Source organism: Equus asinus, chromosome 6 (assembly GCF_041296235.1).
Source record: "Equus asinus isolate D_3611 breed Donkey chromosome 6, EquAss-T2T_v2, whole genome shotgun sequence".
Taxonomy (NCBI): domain Eukaryota; kingdom Metazoa; phylum Chordata; class Mammalia; order Perissodactyla; family Equidae; genus Equus; species Equus asinus.
The window spans coordinates 101,087,718-101,113,541 of NC_091795.1; the positions used below are offsets into that span (position 1 = coordinate 101,087,718).

General features: G+C 44.4%; 1 protein-coding gene across 25 annotated transcripts in view; it reads left to right on the plus strand.

Moving 5' to 3' along the window:
• The window catches only part of MYT1L (myelin transcription factor 1 like), a 451,359-nt gene that overhangs the window by 271,934 nt on the left and 153,601 nt on the right, over positions 1-25,824 (plus strand). For all 25 annotated transcript variants that reach the window (XM_070512674.1, XM_070512676.1, XM_070512678.1 and 22 more), the window contains 4 exons: positions 4,915-5,073; positions 21,821-21,875; positions 22,056-22,089; positions 22,386-22,448. In XM_070512674.1, coding sequence (XP_070368775.1) covers positions 21,821-21,875; positions 22,056-22,089; positions 22,386-22,448 — 152 coding nt within the window. In that variant the 5' untranslated portion in view covers positions 4,915-5,073. The remainder of the gene's footprint in view (positions 1-4,914; positions 5,074-21,820; positions 21,876-22,055; positions 22,090-22,385; positions 22,449-25,824) is intronic.

Sequence of the window (25,824 nt, forward strand, 5' to 3'; positions counted from 1 at the left end):
ATCCATTTCATCATCAATCAAACATTAATTTAGTGCTTGTTGCGTCACACAGTGTGAGATGTTAGTGACACAGTGGTGACACGTGCTCTCTAACTTCTTATAAAGACAAATAATTGACGAAATAAATGCAAATATATCTCTGTGACAAAAACCAATTTTAGCATGTAAAATAGCATTCTTAAATTTTAAAATGCGGGGCTAGCCCAGTGGCCGAGTGGTTAAGTTCGTGCTCTCTGCTTCTGGCGGCCCAGGGTTTCACGGGTTTGTATCCTGGGCACCGACACGGTACCACTCATTAGGCCATGCTGAGGTGGCATTCCACGTGCCACAACTAGGAGGACCTACAACTAAAAATACACAGCTATAGGGGCTGGCCCTGTGGCTGAGTGGTTGAGTTCGCGCGCTCCGCTGCAGGCTGCCCAGTGTTTCATTGGTTCGAGTCCTGGGTGCGGACATGGCACTGCTCGTCGGACCACGCTGGGGCAGCGTCCCACATGCCACAACTGGAGGAGCCCACAGCGGAGAATACGCAGCTATGTGCCGGGGGGCTTTGGGGAGAAAAAGGAAAAAATAAAACCTTTAAAAATACACAGCTATGTACCAGGGGGATTTGGGGAGAAAAAGCAGAAAAAAAAATTTTAAATGCAATTGAAGAACTCAAAGATAAATTTGAGAAAAACTTCCAGAAGATAGAGAAGAACAAAAAGATGAAAAAAATATGAAAGCTAAGGTCAATGAAAGATAAATCTAGAGAATCCAAATCCATTTAATAGAAATTTTAAAGAATTTTTAAAAACAGGATAGAAAATAAAGAGGAGAAATTATCAAAGAAAGGAGAAGACAGTTCTCACCGATCAGCGGACTTCAGGCTGTATGGGTGCGCTGAGGGCTAAGCAACAAGAATCAAAAAAAGATTCCCTCACCCAACCCAGAAAACTCCAGAAAACCAGGAGGAAGAGAAGGTCCTGAGAGCTGTTTACAGAGGAAAGTTGTGCTTCTGATGAGAAGCAGAATCAGCCTGGCCTCGGGGGAGAGTGCTGCGACGGAAGCAGTGCCCCCCTCGTCTTGGGGAAACGACTTATGCTTAGAACGTCACCCCGGAGACTGAAATAAGGACATTCCCCATGTGCAAAGACGCCTCGGACGGAACTCTCACTTGTGGGTCCTTATTCTGAAAAAATGCCTAGGGCTTAGCATCGACCAAATGGAGAAGAAATCCAGCAAGGAGACTGTTACAATGCTAAAAATAAAGTTTCCCTGCCCTCAAGTCTCTTAGGGTCTAGAGGAATGAAGAAGCAGGAGCAGGCAGGTACCGCCCCTCGATGCCCACCACGCTGCCTTGCGGGGGTGTGTGCCAAGTACCCAGGTCAGGCTCTTTTCCTTTCAAGCCCTCCATATGGACACTGCTGAAGGCACATTTTTCAAAAGCAAATAAATAGAAATAAATTAGGTCTGAAGCTTTGATTTCCTAAAAGAAATTTCCCAGAGGGAATTTCTGCCACGGACTTTTAATGTTAAAAAAATTTTAAAAAGCACTAGTTTCCAAGAAGGGGAATTCTGGTAGGTTCTGAATCCTGGCTGCCCCAGGAGGACTCCTAAGCCCCCGTGGGGGCTGCAGAGGAGTGGGGCGGGACTCAGCCGTGCCTCTTCCGGCCCAGTGAGGGAACATTTGGCTTTGTGCAATAAATATTCTGTTCCGAGTCACACAAAGCCATCTTCTGATTAAATAATGGGAACACGCCGCTTTCAGGTGGAAAGTTTTCTCTATCGCGTCATCATTCTTATTCTTCCATTTGTTCTTTGAAGGGACATTGTCTAACACGGTTTTATTGTTAACAAAACACAAAACTCGTAGACAGCTATGCTTCAGGTTTATGTGACAACCGTGGTAAACAGGAATCTTGAATCCGGTTTAATTTACGCTGAGAACATGAGTTGAGCCGTAATTAACAATTTGCTTGTCACTCATTAATATATAATTTAATTGTTTAATTTTTAAATCTTATGAACAATTTATATGTGTATTTTTTGATAATACTGCTAACATTCAGTTGAATATTAGCTGTTTTCAAAATGCTTCTTTTTATAACTGTGGTTTTATAAAAGAATTTATTTTAAAAAGGGAAACATTGGGGGCTGACCCCGTGGCACCACAGTTAAGTGCGCACATTCTGCTTCGGCAGCCCAGAGTTCACCGGTTCAGATCCCGGGTGTGGACATGGCACCAGGTGTCAGGCCATGCTGTGGCAGGCGTCCCACATATAAAGTAGAGGAAGATGGGCACGGATGTGAGCTCAGGGCCAGTCTTCCTCAGCAAAAAGAGGAGGATTGGCAGCAGTTAGCTCAGGGCTAATCTTCCTCAAAAAAATAAAAAATAAAAAGGCAAACATCTGCATGTGTCACAGTATTAAAACTGAATATGTCATTGTATTAACATGTTTTAATTTTTGTTTTAGTAGATTATGTTGTATTTTTCTTAATTATTGGGGGGGGGGTTGGTAAATTTAATGCTGGCCGTGGAATTTCTATTTTACCCAAGCAGACAGTTTTATGTTTTTTTCTTTCTATTCCTTCATAATTTCTATTTTTCTTTATATCCAAAATAAAGTACCTTTTCCACATATTTAAGATTGCAGCTAAGTTGATCCTAACTTCTCTCTATTCTTTCTTTTATGCTTCCTTTGAATTTATGTAGCAATATCTTATCTATCTTGTTTTATTCCAAGTCACTCAAGTCTAGTAGAGTGCCGAAGAGCGAGTCCTCAGTAAATATTGGCTGAATTAATTAAAGGCATCCCTATCTAGAGAGCCAGAATTCTCTGCATATAGCTTTTGCTGCTGTTTACATCGTCACAGTTATAAATGAGAAACTAAAACTCAGCAATATTATGTAGGTATATTAGTAAATTGGTATAGAATGATAATCTATAAATGTACTACCATTTATTGAGCATTTACAGAAAGCTAGATCTTTGTTGTATATTGTCTAATTTAGAGATTGAAAAATTCTGGGAAAGTAATGTTTATAAAAAGAGCTCAGTGCATGAGGCCGTAGGTGGTAGTGACTTATAATTCCGTCTGATTTCGAAACTGTTAACCATTAAACATTTCACCGGTTGGTTGCGTCACTTGTATAACATAATCCAATCAATTAGAGTTAGAATTCCTGCTGCACCAGTCAATGCGAGTGCTGTCTTTTCCTCCCTTCCTCTCTCCTCCCCACCTCCCACCCTCTCTCTCTCTTTCTTTCTTCTTTCATTTTTCTTTTTTCTTTTTTTTTTGTCATACAATCAACAAACCCATATTGACCAGCCAGTCAATATGGAGACAGCTAAGACGCAAAGGTGAGTGGAATTGTCCCAAGGTATGCACCACAGAGCCTTGTGCCATGTCAGATGAAGAGCCTGGAGTCAAGTTTAAGGGAAATCATTAAATCCTAAGGAGGAGATGGGGAGAAGTTTCTTCATTTTAAATGGCAAAGTTGGAAAGAAAAGAGACAAATTTGGTCTAATTCCTTTCTCTTTCTGGGAATTTATGATTTTAAATCTTCTGTGATCTATATCTTTATGTTCTTGGCAAGACACACGTGTTCAAACACTTAGTCACTCTCTGTGTGATGAAGTCATCCCTGGGGAAGACTGAGTGTGCAAGGAAAGGGTTTACAGCTCAGTGTCCAAGGGTCCACAGAAGTAGACGAGGGTGCTGGTTCCCAGTAACAGGAAGGGGCACTGAGTTCCGAGGGCCCCAGTCACTCCCTTTGTTTCTTGTTTAACTCAACCGTCGAGTTGTCTGTTGTTCAAACGAAGAATTACAGAGAAAGTTGAGATGATAGTTTCTTGCTGTAGGTGTTATGCTAGTTATCCATGTCAAACTGGTCAACTTAAATGTCAGCGTCACCTCGTGAATTCCTGATGCATCATCTCTAAGCATCTCCAGGCTCTTAGTTCACTTGACCCGTGGAGGTTTAAAACAGCCTAGAGATTTTCAGTTCCAGTAAGCCACACAAGCAAGACACACCGAGTCCTTTTGAATGAAGAAATCCCTTTGAGGGAATATCTATGGAGGCTTTTCGGGGGAACCCACCCAAAGGCTCATTCAGGACCACCAGGACTTAAAGGCCTCACTCTGTGGCTCAGCCCTTTAGGTTCTTGCTGGGAGTGTGTTTGGAAAGGCCTTATTACACTGGGAGGGGTCCTAGTTGCAAACAAGAGAGTTCAGTTTCAGTTATGGCTCTCCCTCAGACTCTCTGGGTAGCTTTGAGCAAGTACTTCAGCTTCTCTGAGTGTCTGTTTCTTCATTCATAAAATTAGCATAAAGTTTGGTTGATAACTAAATGACATAATAGATAAGAAAATAATGTTTCATAAGCTCTTCGAGCTCCAGGAACTTTAAGGAGACAGCCTAGTCCCACAGCTCCTGAAGTCCCTCGAGAAATCAGAGACAATAAGGATCGCAAGAGAGCTCTGGGTTGTAGCTCTACCATGCTGCTGTGTAGGTTGATTCCATCCCACGTCTAGGAAGGAGAGTCTCTATAAGGCTGCCTGGAGGGATACTGGACCATGGGAACCAGGAGTTCTAGAACCTTCTCAGATGGAGCCGAATATCTCACAGGCTGCAGAGCTGATGTAGCTGGCAGGGAGCAAAACTTCCCAGACAGAGCTTGTCCCAGACTGGACTGCCTAACCAAGTCCCAGGGGAGATGCTTTCTCAGAGCCAAAACAGCAGGCCCTACATCTAGGATAATCATTCTCAAGGGGAATGGTTATCCCTGGATAGGACAGAAGACATCTGGTCCCTGGAGGAAGCTGAAGGACCCATGGTGCCAGCTGTAAAAGGGATGCTCTCTATTTACATTTCTTCCTAATCTGGTAATGAAATCATTAGGTGCTTTATATTGCGGTTCATATTTTGCAGATGGAGAAATCGAGGCACAGAGAAATTAAGTGACTTCGCCACAGTCTCAAGCTGGGGAGGACCAAGATTAGAACTTAGAGAGAACCCCTGACTCTGGGTCTGTGTCCTGCCCACGGAGTCACGCTGCCTCCGTTCCTAGGAGAGAAGACTTCCTGCAAGGTAAAGCATGGCCTCCTGCCCCTGGGGTATGTGCAGTCCGCAATGATGTGGGGCAGCCCTGTCTACACGGCAAGGTTGTATACCCTGGGAGTGTGTGAAGGACTGGCCAGCTCTCACATTTCCTGACGTGGGTTAGGCATCTGGTCTGGACCACCATTGTCAGCAAACTGATTCCTTACGCATTTGATCACCGGTACTCCCCACCCTCCACCAGATTTCTCTGCAGCCTCACCTTTCCGACTTCCTTCCATCCTGCTCGAGGCACCGACTCCATCTTTGCCTTCTCCTCTTTTCAAATCTATCTCCTCTCTCTCTCTGATGGGCAGATCGACTCTATCCTGGGATTTAAAAAAAGAAGAGAGAGAAGCTTCCTTCAGCCCTGCTCAGTCTCTTATCTTTTCTCTGTCCTTTTGGGGCCACTCCTAGGCCATGCCTTCCTCATCACCTATCCACTGAGGAGTCTATGGAAGTCTGGCTGTTGTCCTGCCTTCCTCCTGAAACTTCTCTCTGGAAATCCACCGTCAATCTCCTGAGCACCAAGTCCAGACAATGTCAGGGGTGGAAGGGGTTTTAAGTATCATCCAGTCCCACATCTCATCATCAGATAGATAAAACTTCTGTACATTGACCCCAGCAAGACAATTTCACCTACTCTTGACCATTTCCCAGTAGGGGTCAATGTAAGACCAATGAATTTCATTCAGTTCTCCCCTTTCAAAACCCTGTAGTCACAACTTAATGCTCCTTCTTTCCCTACACCCTTCTAGAACTTTCTCCTCTCTTGCCTTCCTTTACATGCTATTTCTTTAGGTTGCCTCCCTATCATTTGGAGAACTCTTCTTCTGTGGATGTGTTTTATTTCAACTCCTGCCCTCTGAAAGTTCCTTGCAATGAGGATGTGTCTCATTTGGTGGTGTATTTCTCCCGTTGAGAAGGACACGCCAACATACAGACAGATGTGCAAAAGTGACAGCCTAGTGGCGACAGTTCAGTGAATGACAGCCACCACACAGAGCCATAGGTCCTGGGACTACTCGGGTCTAATAGTGTCACTCCTTACACATGTAGGGTACTTCACACTTTACAGAGTTCTTCCAAATGTGTTGGGAGCTTTCCCACCCACCTGACCGCCATGTTAAGCATAGGGGAAAATATTATTCTCACTGGAGAGTTTGTGCAGATGATGAAACGAGGCTCAAAATTAAAGTGGAAAAAACTAAACTTCATCTTTAAAATTCCAAGCCAAGCCCTGTCACTCTAAAATTCATGTATATTTTCCACTTAATAATTTCTGAACCATTTTAGTGTCTGAAAATTCTCTGTGGAATAGTGTATTTCATCTCCCCTGAGCACAAATGTCGTTCCCAGATGACACATTCTATCCTTTGTGAACAGAAGCTTCTCTAATTTTCTGTTCTTGACTCTTTTACTATTGTCTTCCCCCTAAAAAATGTGAAACAATTTTTTTAAAAAGATTGGATTAAAAATTTATAAATGGACAGTTCTATTAATATTTTTATTTGTCAAAACATTTGAATCTTTGAATTTTATTTTTTGTACCAATTCATCAAAATTTAAATTAGGGAGAAGGTGGGAAACGTTGAGTGTAGACCAGACGTAGTGTCAGAAGTAGCCTTACAGATCCGCTCATGAACACAGAGCATTATTTGCTTCTCATTAAAAGTAGTCTTTTCATCCCATTTATGGTTTTTATAGCTATCAAAAAAAGATGCGTTGTCTCTCTCTGTTTTTCACTTGCACCTGAGGGACAGGTCCAGCTGAGGCAGATGTTGACTGGAACCCTCCTGTTGATTGGTTCACGAACACATAGCCCAGGGTGCAGAACAGGACAAAGAAGAGAGGCTGGACTCGCCAGCCACGGAGGACATGCCTGCTGAGGTCAGGAGGGGACTGAGCCTGGTGAGGGCCCAGCAGGAACGGGGTCCAGTGACAGGAGAGCTCAGAGAGGCCAGGCAATGAGCCTTGGTGAGGAATCGCAGCCAGGCCGTGGTGCACTGGAACTCTTTCCAAATGACTGGTGCAATTACCTACAATTTTTACTTACACATGGCAAAAGTACCGCAAACAAAGTAAAAATAAATAAAAGAAGCTAGAAGAAAACACTTGCAACAGATAAGATGGGCAAAGGAGTTAACACCTTAAGTATACAAAAAGAAATTACAAATCAATGTGAAAATTTTAAAAAGAAGAAAAATAGGTAAAGGATGTGAATAAAAATTTACAGAAGAGAAAATGCAAGAGGCCAATATATGAACAAAATGCCTGTGCTCATTCTTGGTCAGAGAAAGAGAAATGTAAGCAATAATGAGACACATTGTTTCACTCGGTACAAATAAAAGACTTGTGAGATCCATTGGGGACAAGCATTTAGAAAAATGGGCTTCATCATACATTACTAAAAGTACATGGATTTTTATATTTTTCAACTATAAATTGACAATGTCTTCTTAGAAAACTATATTATACAAATAAGCACAAAGATGTGCATGATATTTATTGCACCTTTTTAAAATAATGGACTAAAGCAACCAAATGAAATAAAACAACCTACTTATCCTTTCGTAGGAGAACTTACAAGGATGGTTGGATAAATTATAGGATATGCATTCAGAGGAATGTTACGCTTTCATTCAAAGAATGAGTTTAGGGGCTGGCCCTGCGGCTAAGTGGGTAAGTTCCTGTGCTCTGCTTCAGCGCCCCAGGGTTTCACCACTTCATAACCTGGGTGCGGATCTAGCCCTGCTCATCAGGCCGCGCTGAAGCAGTGTCCCACATAGCACCAGAAGGACCCACAACAAGAATATACAGCTATGTACAGGGGGACTGTAGGGAGAAGAAGAAGAAGAAGAAGAAAGATGGCCAAAAGATGTTAGTTCAGGTGCCAATCTTTAAAAAAAAAAAAAGTTTAAACCATGGGCATTGACCTGGAGAGAGAGCTGTGGTTTTTCATAAGTGAAAAACAGCAACTTACAGAAAAGTTTGTGTATAATGGCACCTGCTTTTGTAAGCAATAAACATATGAGAAAACTGTGCTTTTATTCATCACGTTTTAGGAGTAGAGACCACATTGGTTACCTCTGGATAAGGAAATTGACTGGAGGAAGAGAGATTAGAACTGCTGCTTTATTCCCCACTGCATAACTGACATGTTACCGTATGTACTTCTTTTGATTTTTTTCAACCCAGTAATGTAGAAGAAGTGAAGAAAAGAAATGCAGGCATTGCTGCTTAGACTTGAGGTAATCAGCAAGGGATGCTTCTGGTTTTTTCTTTTTTTTTTTTTTAAGATTAGCCCTGAGCTAACATCTTTTGCCAATCTCTTTTTACTTCTTCTCCCCAAAGCCCTCCAGTACATAGTGGTACATTTCTAGTTGTAGGTCCTTCTGGCTGTGCTGTGTGGGCTGCTGTCTCAGCATGGCCTGATGAGTGGTGCTAGGCCTGCACCCAGGATCCAAACCTGTGAAAACCTTGGCCACCGAAGCGGAGCTCAGAAACTTAACCACTTGGCTACGGGGCCAGCCTCCCCGCCCCTTCTGGATTCTTAAGCCAGAGAATTCCATGCTGGAAATGGAATGATAACATCACAGCTATAGTGGATTGACAAGGAAGTGAAATACAGTGGCTGAGCATGGAGAAGACTATTGAATGACTCAGTCTTGATTGGTGAGGGTTTGAACTGGAGCGTGTCCGGGGAATTGAAAGAAATGGCAGCAAAAACCAGAATGTGCTAAGTGACTTGATAGAGGAGTGGAGAAATGAAAAGGGTCAAATATGATTCTAAGGTTTCAGACTAAAAGGACGATCACTTCATTTATTCAGTAAATACTGGACTGACGCTGGAGTATTACAAGATCCCCTCCCCACAAGACCTTATAAAACGATAGAGGAAAACCCTCTTGCCGTAATAGAGAGTAACAATTGTCAAATGAAGAAATTTCTAAAATGCGAGGCAGGACAGAGGTGAGAGTGGAAATAACGGTGAGACAGGAAGAAACGATGTGGTTCGCAGAAGGCCCTGTGCTGGAAAAAACTGCGACAGCTGTGGTGTCAATGTGAATTTCGTGTGAGTTGTCAATACTCGGAAATCATCTAGAAATGAAGAATCGAGGTTTATGTGAGAGATTAGGGTTATAGACGCTGGTCTGAGCGCATCCCAGTAGAGCAGTAGAGACATTTCCTCTGAGTGTGTGTGGACCTGGGACAGAACACGAATGGAGCTGGGCCTCCGTGAGATGATGGTTCAGGGAGAGTGAGCACAGCATCAAATGCTTTACTGACGATGAGGCTGGCTGAGGCTTTGGGGGTTTAGGAAATGGGTCACTGGGGACCTCTGAAACAGGGATTTTAGCAGCCACACCCGACAGGGTACAAGTTGCCTGGGAGAGGGATCGGTGAGGAGGTTGCTGTTGGAGAAGTGTCACAACAAAGGAAGGAGAGAGATGTGACAATTGCTAAAGTTCAGTGGGTCCAAGGGGTGGAGGAGAACTGAGGCTAACAGAGAGTAGGAGAAAGCCAAGTGAGAGGGGCAGACTGAACATGCTAGAGATAAGGCTGAGACAGGGAACAAGCCCTCAGAAGCCCCTCTCTCAGGCAAGTTACCTGACAAGACCATCGGTGGAGAAGGAGGCGGCGTACGGCTACGGTTAGGCATGGGGACGCGGAACCTGGGCGTGAATTTCGGCACTGTGTCTTCTCCAGCTGACTGACCTTGCCCAAGTCACAGACCCTCTGTACCTCCTGGACTTTGTCCGTAAGCAGAGATAGTAATCGATCAACCATGTAGAGGCAGAAGCCAGAGAACACAGGGAATGCACTTGGCACAGGGCCCAGCAACGGCAAGAACCCAATCCACAGCCAAGATCTGGGGATCCAGATTCCTGACAATGAGAAGGATTTTGAAGGGAGACTTCCTGCTTGCAGACCGGCTAGAAGTGAATATCAACTCGGGGGCATGCATCAGAGACGTGTGAGCGACTCCGTTGGCTGGCTCCACTACCCCTTATTGTAAAGGGAAGAGGCGGGCACTTACTCGGAGGGGAGAATAGTGGAAACGTGAGACTTCTGACGGGAGAGGCCCTGAGGAGACTACTTAGACTCTACAATGGCCTGAGGTTCATCCAGGCACCTGGATGGTTATCCATCAGAGCTGTGTTCTCCATTCCAACATACGCCTGTGCAGTGTGTGCACAGGAGGGCGTGGGCCTTACATCTTTGACCGATTTCCTCATAGTGCGAGATGCAGCACAGAAGGCCCCAAGCTCTGGACCCGTGGGTCTATACCAAGGCACGTTTAGAAAACAGGACCAGGGGCCGGCCCTGTGGCTGAGTGGTTAAGTTTGCACACTGTGTTTCAGCAGCCCAGGGTTTCTCTGGTTCAGATCCTGGGCGCGGACATGGCACTGCTCATCAGGCCATGCTGAGGCAGTGTCCCACATGCCACAACTAGAAGGACCCACAACTAAAAAATATACAACTGTGTACTGGGGGATTTGGAGAGAAAAAGTAGGAAAAAAAAAGAAGATCGGCAGCAGTTGTTGGCTCAGGCGCCAATTTTTTTTTAAAAAAAAAAGAAAACAAATGAAAAAAGAAAACAGGACCAGCCCTGGCAGTGTTTAGCACCTCCCCTCAGTTAACATAGAATTGTCTGCTCCTAGGACACTCTCAAAGTCATTCTCCTCTTTGATCTCCCAACATCCCTGAGATACACAGGGGTACTATTAACCACATATTTATAATTAAGAGAACTGAGACACGGACAGGTCACATTGCTTGCCTATGATTGTACAAGGAAGAAGAGACAAAGGAAGCCTTTGGCCCTGGGGAGTTTTGACTCCGGGGCCTGTGTGGGTACCCTCTGCTCTGCACCGCCTTCCGTGACACCCCATCGTAGCTTCAGATTTGGCCCCCGGGACTTGTATTACAACTTTTTTGTTTTATTGTCTGTCTTCTCAGTGATTTACCACCTGTTTCAGGATCTCTTATTTCTAAGAAACAGTGCAATACTTAGAGGAACCAGGAAATACAATAATGAACTTAAAAAGATCTTACTCAAATAACACTGAGTGTTCTGCAAGTGGTTGTAAGTTTGTAAACAGCTGTGAGCAGGAGAAAGAGTGAGTGTGCTCCGTGGCGGTCCAGAGGAGCGAGCGTGCGCTCCTAAGAGAGGCTGCGTCTTCCCCAGGCTCTCTCAGAGAACAGGCAAGCTGAGGAGGAGGCCACTGGACTAGATTCCCTTGACCATGCCACCATGCCCTCCACCCTGCAAGAATCTGATTTTAAAGGCGCCCAACAGGCTGAGAATAAGGATTTTCGTTTCAGACCATTCTTATCTGAAAAAGCACCAATTACAAGCCACTAAATTGATCCGTAGCCTATCTTTTTTGACTATTCATTCTTTACCTAATATTTTTGAAGCGTCCCCTTCCAATGAAGGAATATTCAGTTCCAGGGAGTGTTCACTTTTCTGTCACTCTTTTTCTTTACTCTGTAGAGCATCTTTCCATATTGGTAAGAAAGTTGCCCAGCGTCCACATGCTCTGTAAGGGAACCATGCTATCTTTATTTAGTACAACTCAGCAGTGTTTATCATGCAGCTGCTCTGTGCCAGGCACCATGCTGGAGGCTGAAGGATGCAAAGACGAACAATGCACGCTTCTGTTTCAGATGGCCTCACACCGGTGACTGGGGAGCATTGAGCGCTCCAGAGCGACTCTTCTAAGAGATGACCTATTTCCCCAGGCTTCCAGGACGACAGCTTCTGAGAGACGCTCTCAGCTGCCCTTCTGTCTGGTCTAGGGAACTGGAAGTCTACAATCTATTAAAAATAATTAGTCGGATTAAGGGAGATTGTCAAGAGTCCAAGAGAAATACTCTCCAGTAGAAAAGAAACTTTTGTTCCCCACCTCACACACACACTCTTCAGATTTTGTAAATATAACTGAACTTTCGGCTCTAGGAGTCATTGTGGAGGCTACACTCTGAAGCAACGCACCCTTAAACTGGTTCAGACCCTCAAACGCCAATAAAACGTTTGGTATCATGAAAAGGTAATTAAAAATACAGAGAGGACAACATCTCCCCTCATCACAGGTGATATGTTCATCCACAACTTGGATATGATGAGTGTTTCTACTTTCCATCCCTTTGGGAAAAATACTTCACCTAGGAAATTGAGATGAGAAGAAAGCAACACACATTTTTTAAGCGCCCCTCATGTACCAGGCACCATGCTAGGTCCTCCAGTAAAATCATCTCATTCGATTCCCTCCCTCCAACGCCCAGTGAGATGTGTGGGAATTTTACACATGAGAGAACTGAGATCCATAGACGTCACACATACACGTCATACAGAAAGTAACTGCCGAGCCACCTGCCTCTGAGATGTGCTCTCACCGCCGTGCACAGGGAAGCGCGCATCCACAGAGATCAGGCGAAGGATCGCGGCTGACACAGAGGAGTCTGCAGGCCTCAAGCTCTTCTCTCTGGAGCCGCAGGTCAGAGGGAGTACGCTGTCTGCAAGGCCCTAAGAGGCAAACCCAGAGACGTCGAAAGCCAGGTAGTACCGTGCATCCATGCTCTGTCCAACCACGTGGGCTGGTCCCGGCCGTGCTCCTGGCACCCCGGAGATGGAGCAGATGTAGGTGCTCTGATGGGGAAGAAGGAGCCTAAACAAACACTTTAAGACTAGATTATCATTACTTTGAAGGCCAGTACAAAGTCTGCAAACCTATTTGGAGTACCTTTCAGGAAAACTAAAGAACCGATCACTCCAAGAAGAGGGATAGAGAGGAAATCGAAATAAATGATTAAACCTGGAGCAAAAGCTCCTAGGCTGGAGACACAGGTGGCTCCTGGGGAAGGTGCCAGGTGCTGAACTTTTAACCTTCCCAGTCAGTGTCCCCATCCAGCCCTCTGAATCCCAGACTGTGGGACCCCACTGTCCTCGAAGGTCCCAACTGACTGGATCCTGGGTCTTGAGAGCCAGGACGGGAATACTGTTCCTATAAGATTACATAAAATCCTACAGCGTTCATGCGTTTTAGCTCTGGCTTCTCCATGACTCTTCAGAGGTCCTGGGACTTAGATGTTCTGTTTTGTTTTCTTCAGACTCGATTATCCTCAAGAGTGGAGACTACTGGGCAGGAGCGGGGGACGCAGGGAGACCCAGGAAGCGTACTCGGGCTACAGCCCCATGCAGCCTTGGACCAAGCAGTCAGGGTCGCTGGAGCCCATCTTCTGAGCTAGCTGGGGCCAGATGGGGAGCAGCACAGTCAAACACCCAAAGGGGCAGATGTCATACACAAGGGATGGGATGCACACAGGACCTCAGGCCGTGGGGCTGCCACTCTAGCCAACTGTGGCTGAGAGAAATTGAGCACAGTATTTCCAGATCCTCCTATTTTTCCAGCAAAATCAGAAATTCAGATTTGGATATAAAGCCTCCAGATTTGTAGGTGTTAGTCCAGCATGTGAATTGCTGAGAGCCTCACAGAGCAGCTGGGCAGTAGCTCGAGGGCCACGAGACTTACATGCCCCCCTATCCTGGCCCTAAATTCTGATTCTTTTCATTTTCTGCCAGAGCTTGCTGTCAGGATAGAACAATGAGAAGTAACTAGAAACACACTCATATTCAGAAAATTGGATTTTTAATGCAGATACTGGTTTGTTTTCTTACTTTTTCACTCAGAGCCCTAAGAGCAACAGCTATTTTACCAAAAAGCCATTTAGTATTTGAAGGGCACCTGGCTTGGTATTGCACCTGATGTCCTGGAAACAGGTGCCCTCCCTGCTCAGCCATCTTTGGAAGTGAGCATCACGCTGTGACTGTGAACACAACAGGTAAATATGACATAAGCTCAGCTGTCAGTCGTTAACTCTGAGTGTGAACTAGCACAGCTGGACAGTGGCTCCACGATTTCCCCGGGTCCCTTGAGCCCCATCAGATGCTGCTGGGCCCCCCTGGCCTGGGACGCATGTGCTGCATAAAGCAGACCCCATGGTAAGGTGCAGCTCCCTCCTGCTGTCCCGTGCCGCCTCTCCCAGAACTACATGTCACCGTGCTTTAGCTGCCTCTCCATTGTTGGGACAGACCATACAAATGGAGAAGCAGATTTGTTATGCATATAAAATTGCCAGATCGCCCCTTATTTGAGTAAATCAGACCAATTATTTCATTAAAATACCACTGCCTCGATCACACTGGAGTCATCTTTGAAGCCTGTGAAACTTTGGTTTTGTTTCAAATATTCCATTCGGTCCCCTGCTCCAGCATGGTTGACAGGACCCTTCCTTGGGTGAAGGAAATCCAGGATTTCCTGACAAGCAAATTCCCCATCCTTCTTTTGAAGTTACAAAAGACTTCTCAGAGTTGTAAGTTCCCCCTCAACAGGGAGCCCAGTGATTGTGTGCAGCCTGAGGGCGTGCACCTTCCAGCTCCCGCTGATAAGGCCCTCGTGGACCTTCCCATCACACTTGGAGATAAAGCACGTCCTGGCTGCTCGTGGGGCAGGTATCTCTTTGCAGCTCTTTATTTGTATCATAAAAGCTTTAAAACAGTAATAAAACTATTAATAAATTGTGATTAACGATGTAGCGACCAAGAGAAGCACCAGTTCACTGTAATTCTTTCATTCGCTCATTCACTCGCTCATTTAACCAGAATTTACAGGTGCCCACTAGTGCTGGCACTTTCTATCACGGGTCTACCTGCCTAAGAGAGGGGTCCTGTTCTGACAATTTTCCTTTTCTATGTTCAGAAGACTAGAGGTTGAGGGAGTTTCCTCATGGTTGTTCTCCTGCCTCTGTGGGTCCAACCCCCGTGCCCCTCACACGCAAACACACAGGTCAGGGCTGAAGAGGTGAGGCTCAGCCACAGAGCGAGGGGTCAGCATGGTGCCCTCCCATGCAGGTGTTTCAATTAGAAGCGTCCCCAAGTATCTCGCTCTCAGAGTGGACTGTGTCAAGATGGCAGACCTCCTCTCTAGGGCTCCTGTTACAGGACTTCTTATTGCAAACTGTCATTGTATCCATTGCTGTTTTCTCAGGAATCATTGCATTATTTTTAAAGCAATAAGTTCCAAAGTAGGCCCAGAAGTTTAAGTGTTTAGTAAGAGTTAACTGCTGCTGCCGAGACGGTTTACTCTGAGGGATTCATGGTAATCCTTGGACGATCGCATCACTTCAGCTCCACAGCCTTGAGCCACAGGAGCAAGGGTGTGTCCCAAGTTTTCCAAGACTGTTGTGATTTCAACTATCCCGTCTAGGTGCGCCAAAAACTTCCCAAGTGTCCTAGAAGTTCTAGTGATTTGACTTTAAAGCTCTGTCTCACAGACTGTTTCTTGCCCAAAGAAACAGCATAAATATTATTTATCAGACCATATGTCTACAATTTTTCTTTTGAAAACACGGCCACTCTGCCCGCAGCGCTTAAACCACTTCCCGCCTCTGTGGACAGAGCATTACGGGGACCAGAAGAAGTCTTCCAGCGTTTCTTCAAGACCAAAGCGAAATACAGGCAAACAGAGATTTAAATACGTGCTCCATTTTCCTGACCCGTAGCTGAGCATCAGTGCTGAACCGTGTCCTGTGTGTCCTGCAGAACCTCCATCTGGGGAGAAACCAGCACAGGTCCCTCACTGGTGTCAGGAGTCTGAGAAGAGGAGGCCATTCTAAGGTTAAAATCCAACCTGCTTTCACTCTTTAAACAGTATCTGATGATAAGGAGTCCATAAGCAAAGAGAGGGGGCCGCTTCCCTGCTCCAGCCTAGGTTACGGTCAGCTCTTAAAATGCCGTGGTTTTATAATGACTTTCCAAATGTGTGGACACCACCTACTTAAAGTTTACTAAATACTCACTGACCGGTTCCTAAAATAACGAGCCTTCAAAGCTCCTCATTTGAATGAACTTCAAATACACTAATTTCCATATTATTCTGCATTTTCCAAAAAAAAATGCTACCCAGAAAATCATCCACAGGAGAGAATTGTGTGACGTTTTCCCTCTTTGTGCCTGAGTCCAGAGGGAGCCGGCTCACTTCCGGGTGAGCATGGCGAATGCCTCTCTCTATTCACTATCACGGGGGGAGACGGATGGACTTCAGCTGCATCTTCTTTTTCTTTTTGCCAAGAAAATGTTGCTTTTCTCATTTCCGTCTCTCTTGCCTCTGTTGGCACCAACCCCCCCTTACCAAACATCCACACATAGCTCACTCTGGGGTCAACGGCCCGAGGGATGGGTCTCTTTCCTTCGAGGATGGTTTCACTGAGCACCATCCTCGTTGATAAAGAAACACAGAGGGGGAGGCAAAGGAAAAATGAGGAGGAGACACACAAGTCTTTTCCCCCTGTTTTATTTGCCTAATTTTTCCTTATTTCCATCCTATGAGGTTGGAGTATGAAAACTGAAAAATTATAAACCATCATGCCATGAACTATAAACCCACTGATCTCTTCTAACTTTGCAACCTCTGAATAATAGTGCTATCCTTTCTCTTAATATAAATATTGGACAGAAATCCTAAACTTTAATGTATTTGCACTACATTAAATTCACTGAAAGGCCAGCCCTGGTGGCCTAGTGGTTAAGTTCGGTTCCCAGGTATGGATGGACACCACTGGCTGTCAGTGGCCATGCTATGGCAGCGGCTTACACACAAAAAGAAGAATATTGGCAGTGGATGTTAGCTCAGGGTGAATTTTCCTCAGCAAAAAGAAATAAAAATAAATTCACTGAAAAGCATAGAATTTTTGTCATAAACAATTTTTAATTGTCACAGTAGCTTTTTCTAAACACTTTTCAACGATGACTACAATGTACACTTTCTGATTCCTGCTGATCTTTACAGGTGGATTATTTTATGAGCCAAAACTTCCCTGAGTCTGAATTGAGACATGGAAGCAATTTCTCTTGTGTGAGGTGTGTGTAGGGCCGGTCTCAGTTACCTAGGAGACAGTAATTCCTGGGAATGAGAGTACCCAGGAAAATATCAGCATGCAGTTTGATCTGCACACTTCATTTTGCCAGAAGCTTCTAACGTCTCTTCGTTATACCTTTCCCAGACTTTCTTAGCAGTCACAGCTTAGTAAATTGAACTTCAGCTTCTGCCCTTCCTGCAATCTTCTCTTCTTGATGGTGCTAATGAGCAGTGAAACGACCCACAGTTGAGCAGCAGGAGGTGAAAGATAGGGTCTGGTTAATTGACAAATGGGTAATGGCCTCCTGAATAATTGAGGAGTGACTGTGGGAGATGAGGAGCAACGGAGCTCAGGTTCTGTGTCAAGTCAGAGCTGTCCACCACGGAGACCACGAACCAGTGCCCCTCCTGCCAGAAGGAGAACAGGTCATCAGTGTGCAGAGACGCAGATCAGAATGCTAAAGGAGAATGTGGTAGGTTTTCGCAGACCTAGGAGCCCAAGTCAGCTCCTCCCTGGGCCTCACGCTTGTGGCCTGAAGGGCTGTTCAGCATCAGAAAGCAGCCTCTGAGCGCTTGTAGGAACTTTACTGAATTTATGAGTTTTTGATGTAATTAATATTCTGTTATCTTCACTAAGGCTTAATCTGAGGAGAGTGTACATTTTATTGGGAGATGGAAGACAGAGGGAAAATCAAAGTAATAAAATAAATCCTGATTTCAAATGTAAAGTTTACATCTTATAAAATAATTCACTGGCTCTGTCTTCAATAAGTCATTCCAATAGCTTTCGTTTGTTCAAAAGTAAATTTCTTAAATTCAAGACTTTGCTTTAAGTATAAAACCATATAAAGTTCCTAAGGAAAACCATCCTTGATTTAAAAGCAAGTACTGGACTTAAAATAAAATTCTGCTCACGTAGCACTTGAAGGATGATTTTTCTAAATGTAAATTACTAGAGAGGGACTCAGGGACCCGAGCGATGACGGTAGGGGGAGACTCTCTCCAGTTCCAGGGAAGATCAGAGCTGAGACGTGAGAGAGATGCTACTCAACCATTCATGACTCCTGCAGCTCAGGTCTCAGAGCCACCAGGAGAAGGAGTTCAAAGCCACGGCCCGCCTGATTCCTCTGGTGACAGCTGCCAGTTGTCAGGGAGCCACAGGTGAAAACAAGCCTTCTGATCAAAATGGCAGGCGGGAACGGGGCCGGCGGGAAGCGGGGGGGCCACTCCTGAAGAAGTAAAATGTGTGAAGGAGCTCGTAGGTCTTAGGTGGCTTTGCCCACAAACTTTATGCCTGAAAATTAGAAAATGAAAACTCTCCTCAAATTTTGGACCATGGTTTTTCATGCTTAATCTGAGTCTCACTGGCAGTTTGTGCATATTGAAACATCTGTGTAAAGGGAGAATTTCAGCTCTTCAGTTTTTGGTTGAGTAGTTGAAGGAGAAAGAGAAGGCCACCACCATTGACTCAGCGTCAACTATCTGCTGTGTGCTGTGCCAGATATTTTTAAAAAGCTATCCCATGTAATCCTCACAGTAGAGGAGGCTTACTTACCAGAGAGCAAAACATATCACAGAGACGTGAAATTCAGGCAGGATTCACACTGGAATAAACAGACAGATGAGCGGCACGAGGGGGTCCAAAAACAGACCCAGTTATGGTGGGAACATGCAGGAAAAGGGGTATTTCAGTGCAGTGGGGAAGGTATTATTTACTTAGTGAGTGATAAGGGGTGGAATTAACTATCCATCTAGAAGAAAATAAGGTTGTCTCCTTCTATATGTAAAGAAAATTGATTAAAAATTTAAACGTAAAAAGTAAAACAATTCTTAAACCCCTTTATGATCAATTAGTGAATGAGGCCATGTTTCTGAGTTTAATACCCACAGAGAAAAGCCAGCCTCACCACCCTTTTGGTGACAAGTTGTCTCCTAAGCTACAGCCAGGGTTCTCATGAAGACGGGTTTACTCATCAGATGCTGTAGGAGTCTAAGAGAGCAGGGGCACCGGCTGCAAGAACGACAACCCTGTTCCTCCTAGAAGGTTTGAGAAGCCTGCGCCCTATTGCAGGAAGCCCCCTAGCAAACTGCTGAGCACAACCCCTCCTGGGTCCCCGGAACACACCACAGTGCCTGCAAGCCTCAGTGTCTTTGCATATCCTGCTCCCTCTGCCTAGAGCATCTGCCCGCCCTTCTTTTAAACCTGAAACCTACAATTAACCTTTAAAACTCTGGTCAAATGTCACCTCCTCCAGAAAACCTCTCTTTCCACTTCCCCACGATGGGCTAGACACAGCTCATCCATGTTCTGTTAAGCCACATCAAGAACGTTTCTCAACTTATTGCCCTAACACAAAGTTTTTACTCAGTTTTGAAATCCCTAAAGAAAAGGATTTCGTCCCATTGTGCCTGTACCCTCAGTCCTACAACAGGTGCACAGCGTGTCAGGAAATATACTCTTTCCACAGAATGTGACACAGTATTTTCTCCATCGCCTTCTTGAATGTTGGTGCACAGTTTTGCGTTGGGTCATACTGACTCAATATGCTTTGCTAAACCTTTACAGTGTTTGGAAAGTTTTTCCAGGTGGAATAGCAATTTCGGAACATTGATGTGCTACCCAGGGGTGCTACTGACTTGTTCTGCAAATCCACAAAATATGCCTGCCTTCAGGGCCTTCACACCCTGTGCATGTGCTCAATCATAGAAAAAGGGCGGACCCTCAGAAGAGGCCCAACAAGCCACTGCATCACGTTGATTCTTCTTGAAAAGTTTCTTGAATTCATCTCTTTCTTCTCACTTGTGCCTTCCTTGGACAGTTGCGTTCCTGGAGTTAGACACAGGCCTGGTGGAGGCTGCTCTCTCGGCCCTTCCTTCCTAGACGACTCTCCCTCTCATCTTAGTTCTCTTGATTCACTCCTGCCTTCCTCCACACTCTTTCAAACTGTGCTAAGTCAATATTTTTCCAAAATACGCTTGTGAGGTATCTTCCCCTCCCCCAACCCCGTGCTGAAAATCAACACCAGCTGTACATCCACTGGGTCAGCTGTGACCCCTCCCAGATCTGTCCAGCCTCCAGAGTGCCCCCTGCACTCTCCCTGTGGCCTCACCCAGGCCCTGTCTGCTCCATCAGTCCTGTCTTCTCAATATTCCACCTTGCTTGGGCCGCCTCCCTGACCTGCCATCTTCCTGGCAAACGGATTCCCTAACTCATTCATTCGCTCATTCGTTCAACAACTGCATTTCAAGTGTCTGCATGTGAGCTAAGATACAGGCTCTTGTTCTTCTCTCTACTCCCAGACAAATGATTCTGAAGTATCGCTACTTTCCCTGAGAGGTCTTCCCTCAATGCTCCACCTCATATTGGTTTCTACTTTTCTGAAATTCTTCTTATTTTACTAAATCTGGCACAGTCTTATATCTGCACAGATACACCTTCCATTAAGAGACATCAGGCTCATTAAATACCTATGCTTTTATTATACATATTTTTTCAACTCTTGATACCATACTCAGCACACAGTGTTAATAAATAAATATTTGGTGGTCGATTAACATGAACATTAAATCAGGAGCTGCCAGGGGGACACCACAATGCCTCAATGTTACATCTGATGAGCATCGTGCCTTGCTAGAAGTTTGTTTTAACGGCAGATCTGCCCTGTTCTCTTCTATAACATGAATCCAATGCAGCATCTAGCTAGAGTCTACTTTACCCCATTCTGACCTTTCTTGTCATAGACCTTGGAGGGAGTGAACTGTGCATAGACAGCTTTTTACGGTGTCCGCATCTTCTGCCTGGAATGCAGCTCTGGCCACGTTGGACAGAGCAAAGAAATCACAGATGGGGGTTGGAAAGTTATATGCCTGTAATCAGAGGAGCTGTCATCTTTACTGCCTCTCTCTTATCAGCCCCTCTGTTGTGTTGAGTAGAATTCTCCTACTGTGCAGTTTTTCCACGTATAAATTATTTATACCTTGTGGAAATATTTGGTGCACAAATGCACTGGCACGTAGTCCCCCATCCGGCAGTGTGTTCTTTGACTTAAAGATCATGTGGAGACAGGTGGCTTGGTTTCAGGGCCCTGCACCAAAACTTCTACTTGGATGATCTTGGGCAAGTAACATTTATCAAAGAGACATAACAAAAATTCCTTTCCTATGCAGTTGTGGTGAGGATCATACAAGGTAACATATGAAAACTCTTTGTGATCTCCAAGTATAAGACATGTCAGTTACATGAGCAAAGGCCCTGTGCCCCTAAAGAGCACCCTAACAGTGTAGACAAATGTGAACAGCAGCTGCACCCCAGGAACTGGACAACTGTGAGGGTAGCCCCCCAGGTAAAATGCTGTCCTTCTATGACACCAACTCTTCTCCTCTTACTGCTTGATCAGATCAAACCTTTCAGTTACAAGGAGAATCCAGACTATATGTAGATATTTACCTTCTCGCAAACTTAACAGTGTTCTATTATGTTCTTGGTGCAAAGTGCAACTCCAGATGTGTCCTGATCAATCCTTTAAAAGAGAGTAAATAGGTTGCACTCAAGCTTCATCCAAGTCTGTCCCATTGCAGACGGCAGAGGCCTCCTGGTGCAGCGTCCCCTGCAAGGTCAAGGTCTGGTTTATTATTTTTAAATCACACGTTTAGATTGCCTGACACTTCCCTCCCACGCCCCCTTGTAGAGGGTTTCCCTTCACAGAGGGAAACCAGATTAAAACACTGTCACTAAAGTGCCAGCGCACTGCTCATGCACTGCTGGCCTTTGCATGCAGGAGAAGCACACTGACCGCCTGCTAATCTATCCCCAGATGGAGGTGGACGCCGAGGAGAAGCGTCATCGCACACGGTCCAAAGGGGTTCGAGGTACGTCCACGCCTCCCTGAGTCCCTGGAGGCCCCGTTCAGGGTCACCTTCATCCTGCAGAAGCTGTTTGCACAGTTCACTCTGACCCTTGCCTTGACACCTCCCTCTCGGGAATGTTCTGTGGAACAGGGGTACTTGAGATAGATGATAAATTTTTATCTATTTCCCATCTCTCTGCAGTTCCCGTGGAACCAGCCATACAAGAGCTGTTCAGGTTAGTGCTCTGCGGGTAAAATGTATCCCCATTAGCAATTTAGAAAATTCATACTTCTTAATGGGTAGACTGTACTTTCGAATTCATCGGCAGCCTGCTCATGCCTTGCTGCACTGATGAAATTAATTCCCCTGAGACTTGCTAATAAAAAGCATCCCCTAATTTTCCCTCCTTTCAGTGTTTTGGTTTCTCTCCGTCTGTCTGTGTCGCCCTCCTTCCCCCTGACGCCACAGAAGCTTTGGTCTAACCCGCCTGCAGCACGCAGCACCTGTGTAACTGATTCTTTCCCGTTGCAGCTGTCCCACTCCTGGCTGTGATGGCAGTGGTCATGTTAGTGGCAAATATGCAAGACACAGAAGGTAATGTCTGCGTTTTTTCACAATGTACTGTCTAACATGACTCGCACAGGGACCCAAACCAAACGATGGAAATGAGTGGGTAGGTGCTCTTGGGGGACAGTGAGCGTGGTACTGTCCTTTTCTCTTCTGGCATGAACTCAGTCTTTGGTCTGTTGCACAGTGGAAGCCATTCTAACCATCTCATGGGGCACAATTTAAGATAATACATAAGATGACACAAATTAGGACCAGCCTTAAACTCATTTTCCCACTTGCACGCTGCAGCTCACTAAGAACCTCCCATGTCCCATTGAGAAGGCTCCTTTCTCTTTCCCCATTTATTCATTCTGGGAGCTGCAGGATGGTAAATCACAGAGGGTAATTTAAGAGTGATCTTCCCGATCTTTCTGTAGGAACTCGGCTTCCATTATTTAACAGTTTTTCCTGGGAAACGAAGTCCAAGTCTGGCACCTGGGCAGCTGCAGGGGGAGGTTACAATGGGAGGTGAACATCAAGGACACAACACGCTAATGAGATTTTAGGCCTTAAATGATTATATTATTCTGGGATAAATACTGGGATTTAGCTCTGTAAGAGAGATGGGTATGGAGAACATCTAGGAGATAAGGTGGCTAGGTAATTATTGCGAAAAATGCATCACAGCAGAATGTCACACACCCAAGGCTGAGAGTCATGCAGCGACCAGCCCTTCGATTTGCTTTCCATAAGGATTCTCTTCTCTGGGACATTAATTCAGCTTTGCTTTTCAATGGAAGATTTCGGTTATGATGAGTTAGAAATGTTTACAGGCTGTAATAAATTTTCAGCTAATTTTTCACAAATTGGTTGCTAGGACTAAGGCTGTTCAACCTAACACACCCTCAGGAGCCAGGCCCACGCAATCAATGCTCAGATGCCACAGCAGGTGCGCCCGCAGCACCTCAGGGTGACCTTCCCAGACTGTCTTTCATTTTATTTCCTTTTCAGCTGTACATTAATTTATGGGTGAAATCAAGCAATTATTTTGATTGTCCTTCAGTAAAATCAAGGGAAAAATTACAAATTACTCCCCAAATCCCTATGCTAGCAGTTAAGAAGGCAGGGAATTTTTAATGAGCATCCATGATGAGATGGTTATCAGACTTCTTTGGTTCTGCACCAAAGGAAAGGAGGGTCATTTTTTAAAGGGAATTTTGTGATTTAAAATGTTATATGTAATTTATTATATTATTGCTGTTATTGTATAAAAGAGTAAATTATTGAATTATATAATTTAAATAAGTAGTTTATTTAAAGTATTTGTTATTTTATGAAGGAATATATATGTAAATTCTTGATCTAAAAATTTATAAAAACTCCGTTGTTTACATTTTCAAGGGAAAACAAGTTAGCAAAGCACATGTGAAATCTGATTTTTTTTCTTAATCATCTCTTGATTGTCAATAGTTAAACTTCATCATACTATTACTAAAAGAAATTATTACATTTGGCTAAAAAGTTTTAATTAGGTGTCAGCTGAATACAATTTCATAACCACAGTTTTACAGGAAAAATCACGAAGTTTCCAAAAAATTATTTCAAACATTCATATTCTTACCTAAAGTACATTCCATGACACTGTGGACTGAAGTGTCCTGACATGAATGTGGAGGCATACCTGTCTTTGAGGTCTCTTTCTCTGCTTGAAAAATGGTACTTAGACCTAGGTTGGGAATGGTTTGAAGATGGCCAGCCTCCACCTACCTCTGAGACAGGATGCTGACGTTAGCACAGAGCACCCTGAGTGTTACAGGTGCTAAGTAGATGGAATTTTAGAAAGGATTCACAGAAACATCCAAATTGGAAATTTTTTCAACAAATTTTTAAATTTAACTTAATGTCATGATTTTTTTATTTTTATTTTTATTTTTTTGCTAGGGAAGATTTGTCTTGAGCTAACATCTGTTGCCAATCTTCCTCTTTTTGTATGTGTGCTGCTACCACAGCATAGCCACTGACAGATAAGTGGTATAGGTCCATGCCCAGGAACTGAACCAGGGCCACTGAAACAGAGTGCCAACCTTAACCATGAGGCCGCTGGGGCTGGCCCCAGTAATGTCATGATTTTCACCATGAGTCATGTTGTATGTAACTATTAGAATTCCCGACATTTTAACAGAAATAGTTAATGTGTCGGAGTGGGAGAAGAACTATTGCCCAGCGTAGAGACGTAGATTCTAGTTTCCCCTTTGCCGCTAACAAGCCAAGGGGCGTCGGACAAATCACATCACATTTGTGGACTTCAGTTTCCTCAGTTTAAAATGAGAGAGTTTTGGACTTTGTTCTGGAAATCAAATTACCATTCAAAACTTCCGTCTCCGGATCCACCTCCTCTCGGAGGATTCACTCCGGGAGCAAGGCAGGCTTTCGGAGCTTTGTGTTTTGATGCCCATATATTATCCATGATTTTTTAACTAAGGAATCACTTTCGAATTTCTTAAACTGAAAAAGTGCTCTTTGTAGTAGATAAAACTCATGTAGACATTAACATCTTTCGACTCTTGTTATTTCACATCTGTAATATTTCAATTATACCTGGCTTTGTTTTTTTCTGGTTTTAAAGGATTTCCTGCTATAAAAGCTCCTCCCCTCCAACACTTGTTCTTGCACGTAAGTGCCACACACGCCTCACCACACACGGGAGCCTGGAGCCCTGCTCTGCGTCCCTGCTGAGACCCAGGGCCCAGCAGGCCTCTTCAAATATGACCCAAGTGGCAGCCTCAGTTTGAGTTTAATGAAATTACTCACCCTTTTGTTCTTTTAACAATAATTTTTTCAATGATTGCATTCCTGATAGGGCTACAATTGCATTGTATTCACATCCCACATCAGTTCATAACCAAGTAAAAAGGCGTTATTTTAGTATGTTGAAGTATCTATTTATCTGAACATGCAAAAAATAATTTGAGGCAGGTGTGGGGAATCAATGATGTAAAGAAATAAATAAAAAATTTTAGGAAATTTGATACCAAGTGATAAAAGGGTACCTACCAGTTAATCTTTATTTTTAACATAAGAATATTTCTAGAGAAATCAAATATTAATCACAATTTCAGGGTGGTGGCCCTTGATGGCTAGCCGTACTGGTTCAGTGGCTTTTGGCTTTCCATGGCAGCTGCTGACACTAATGGCCTCTTTCTTTATTATTTTCGGTATGATAGAGCTGGGGTGTGGGTTTGCAAGAAAACGAGAAGAGAGGACAGAGGAGAGTCAACCACGGTCACAGCTGAGAAAGGAGACCATAATTTGAAAAGGAATTCACAACTTCAGATCTTGGTTGAAATGGGGAGGTTATCGTACTTACTTTATTTGATGGTCTGCCTTGCTTCAAAAATTGTATTCTTGAACAATAGACAAC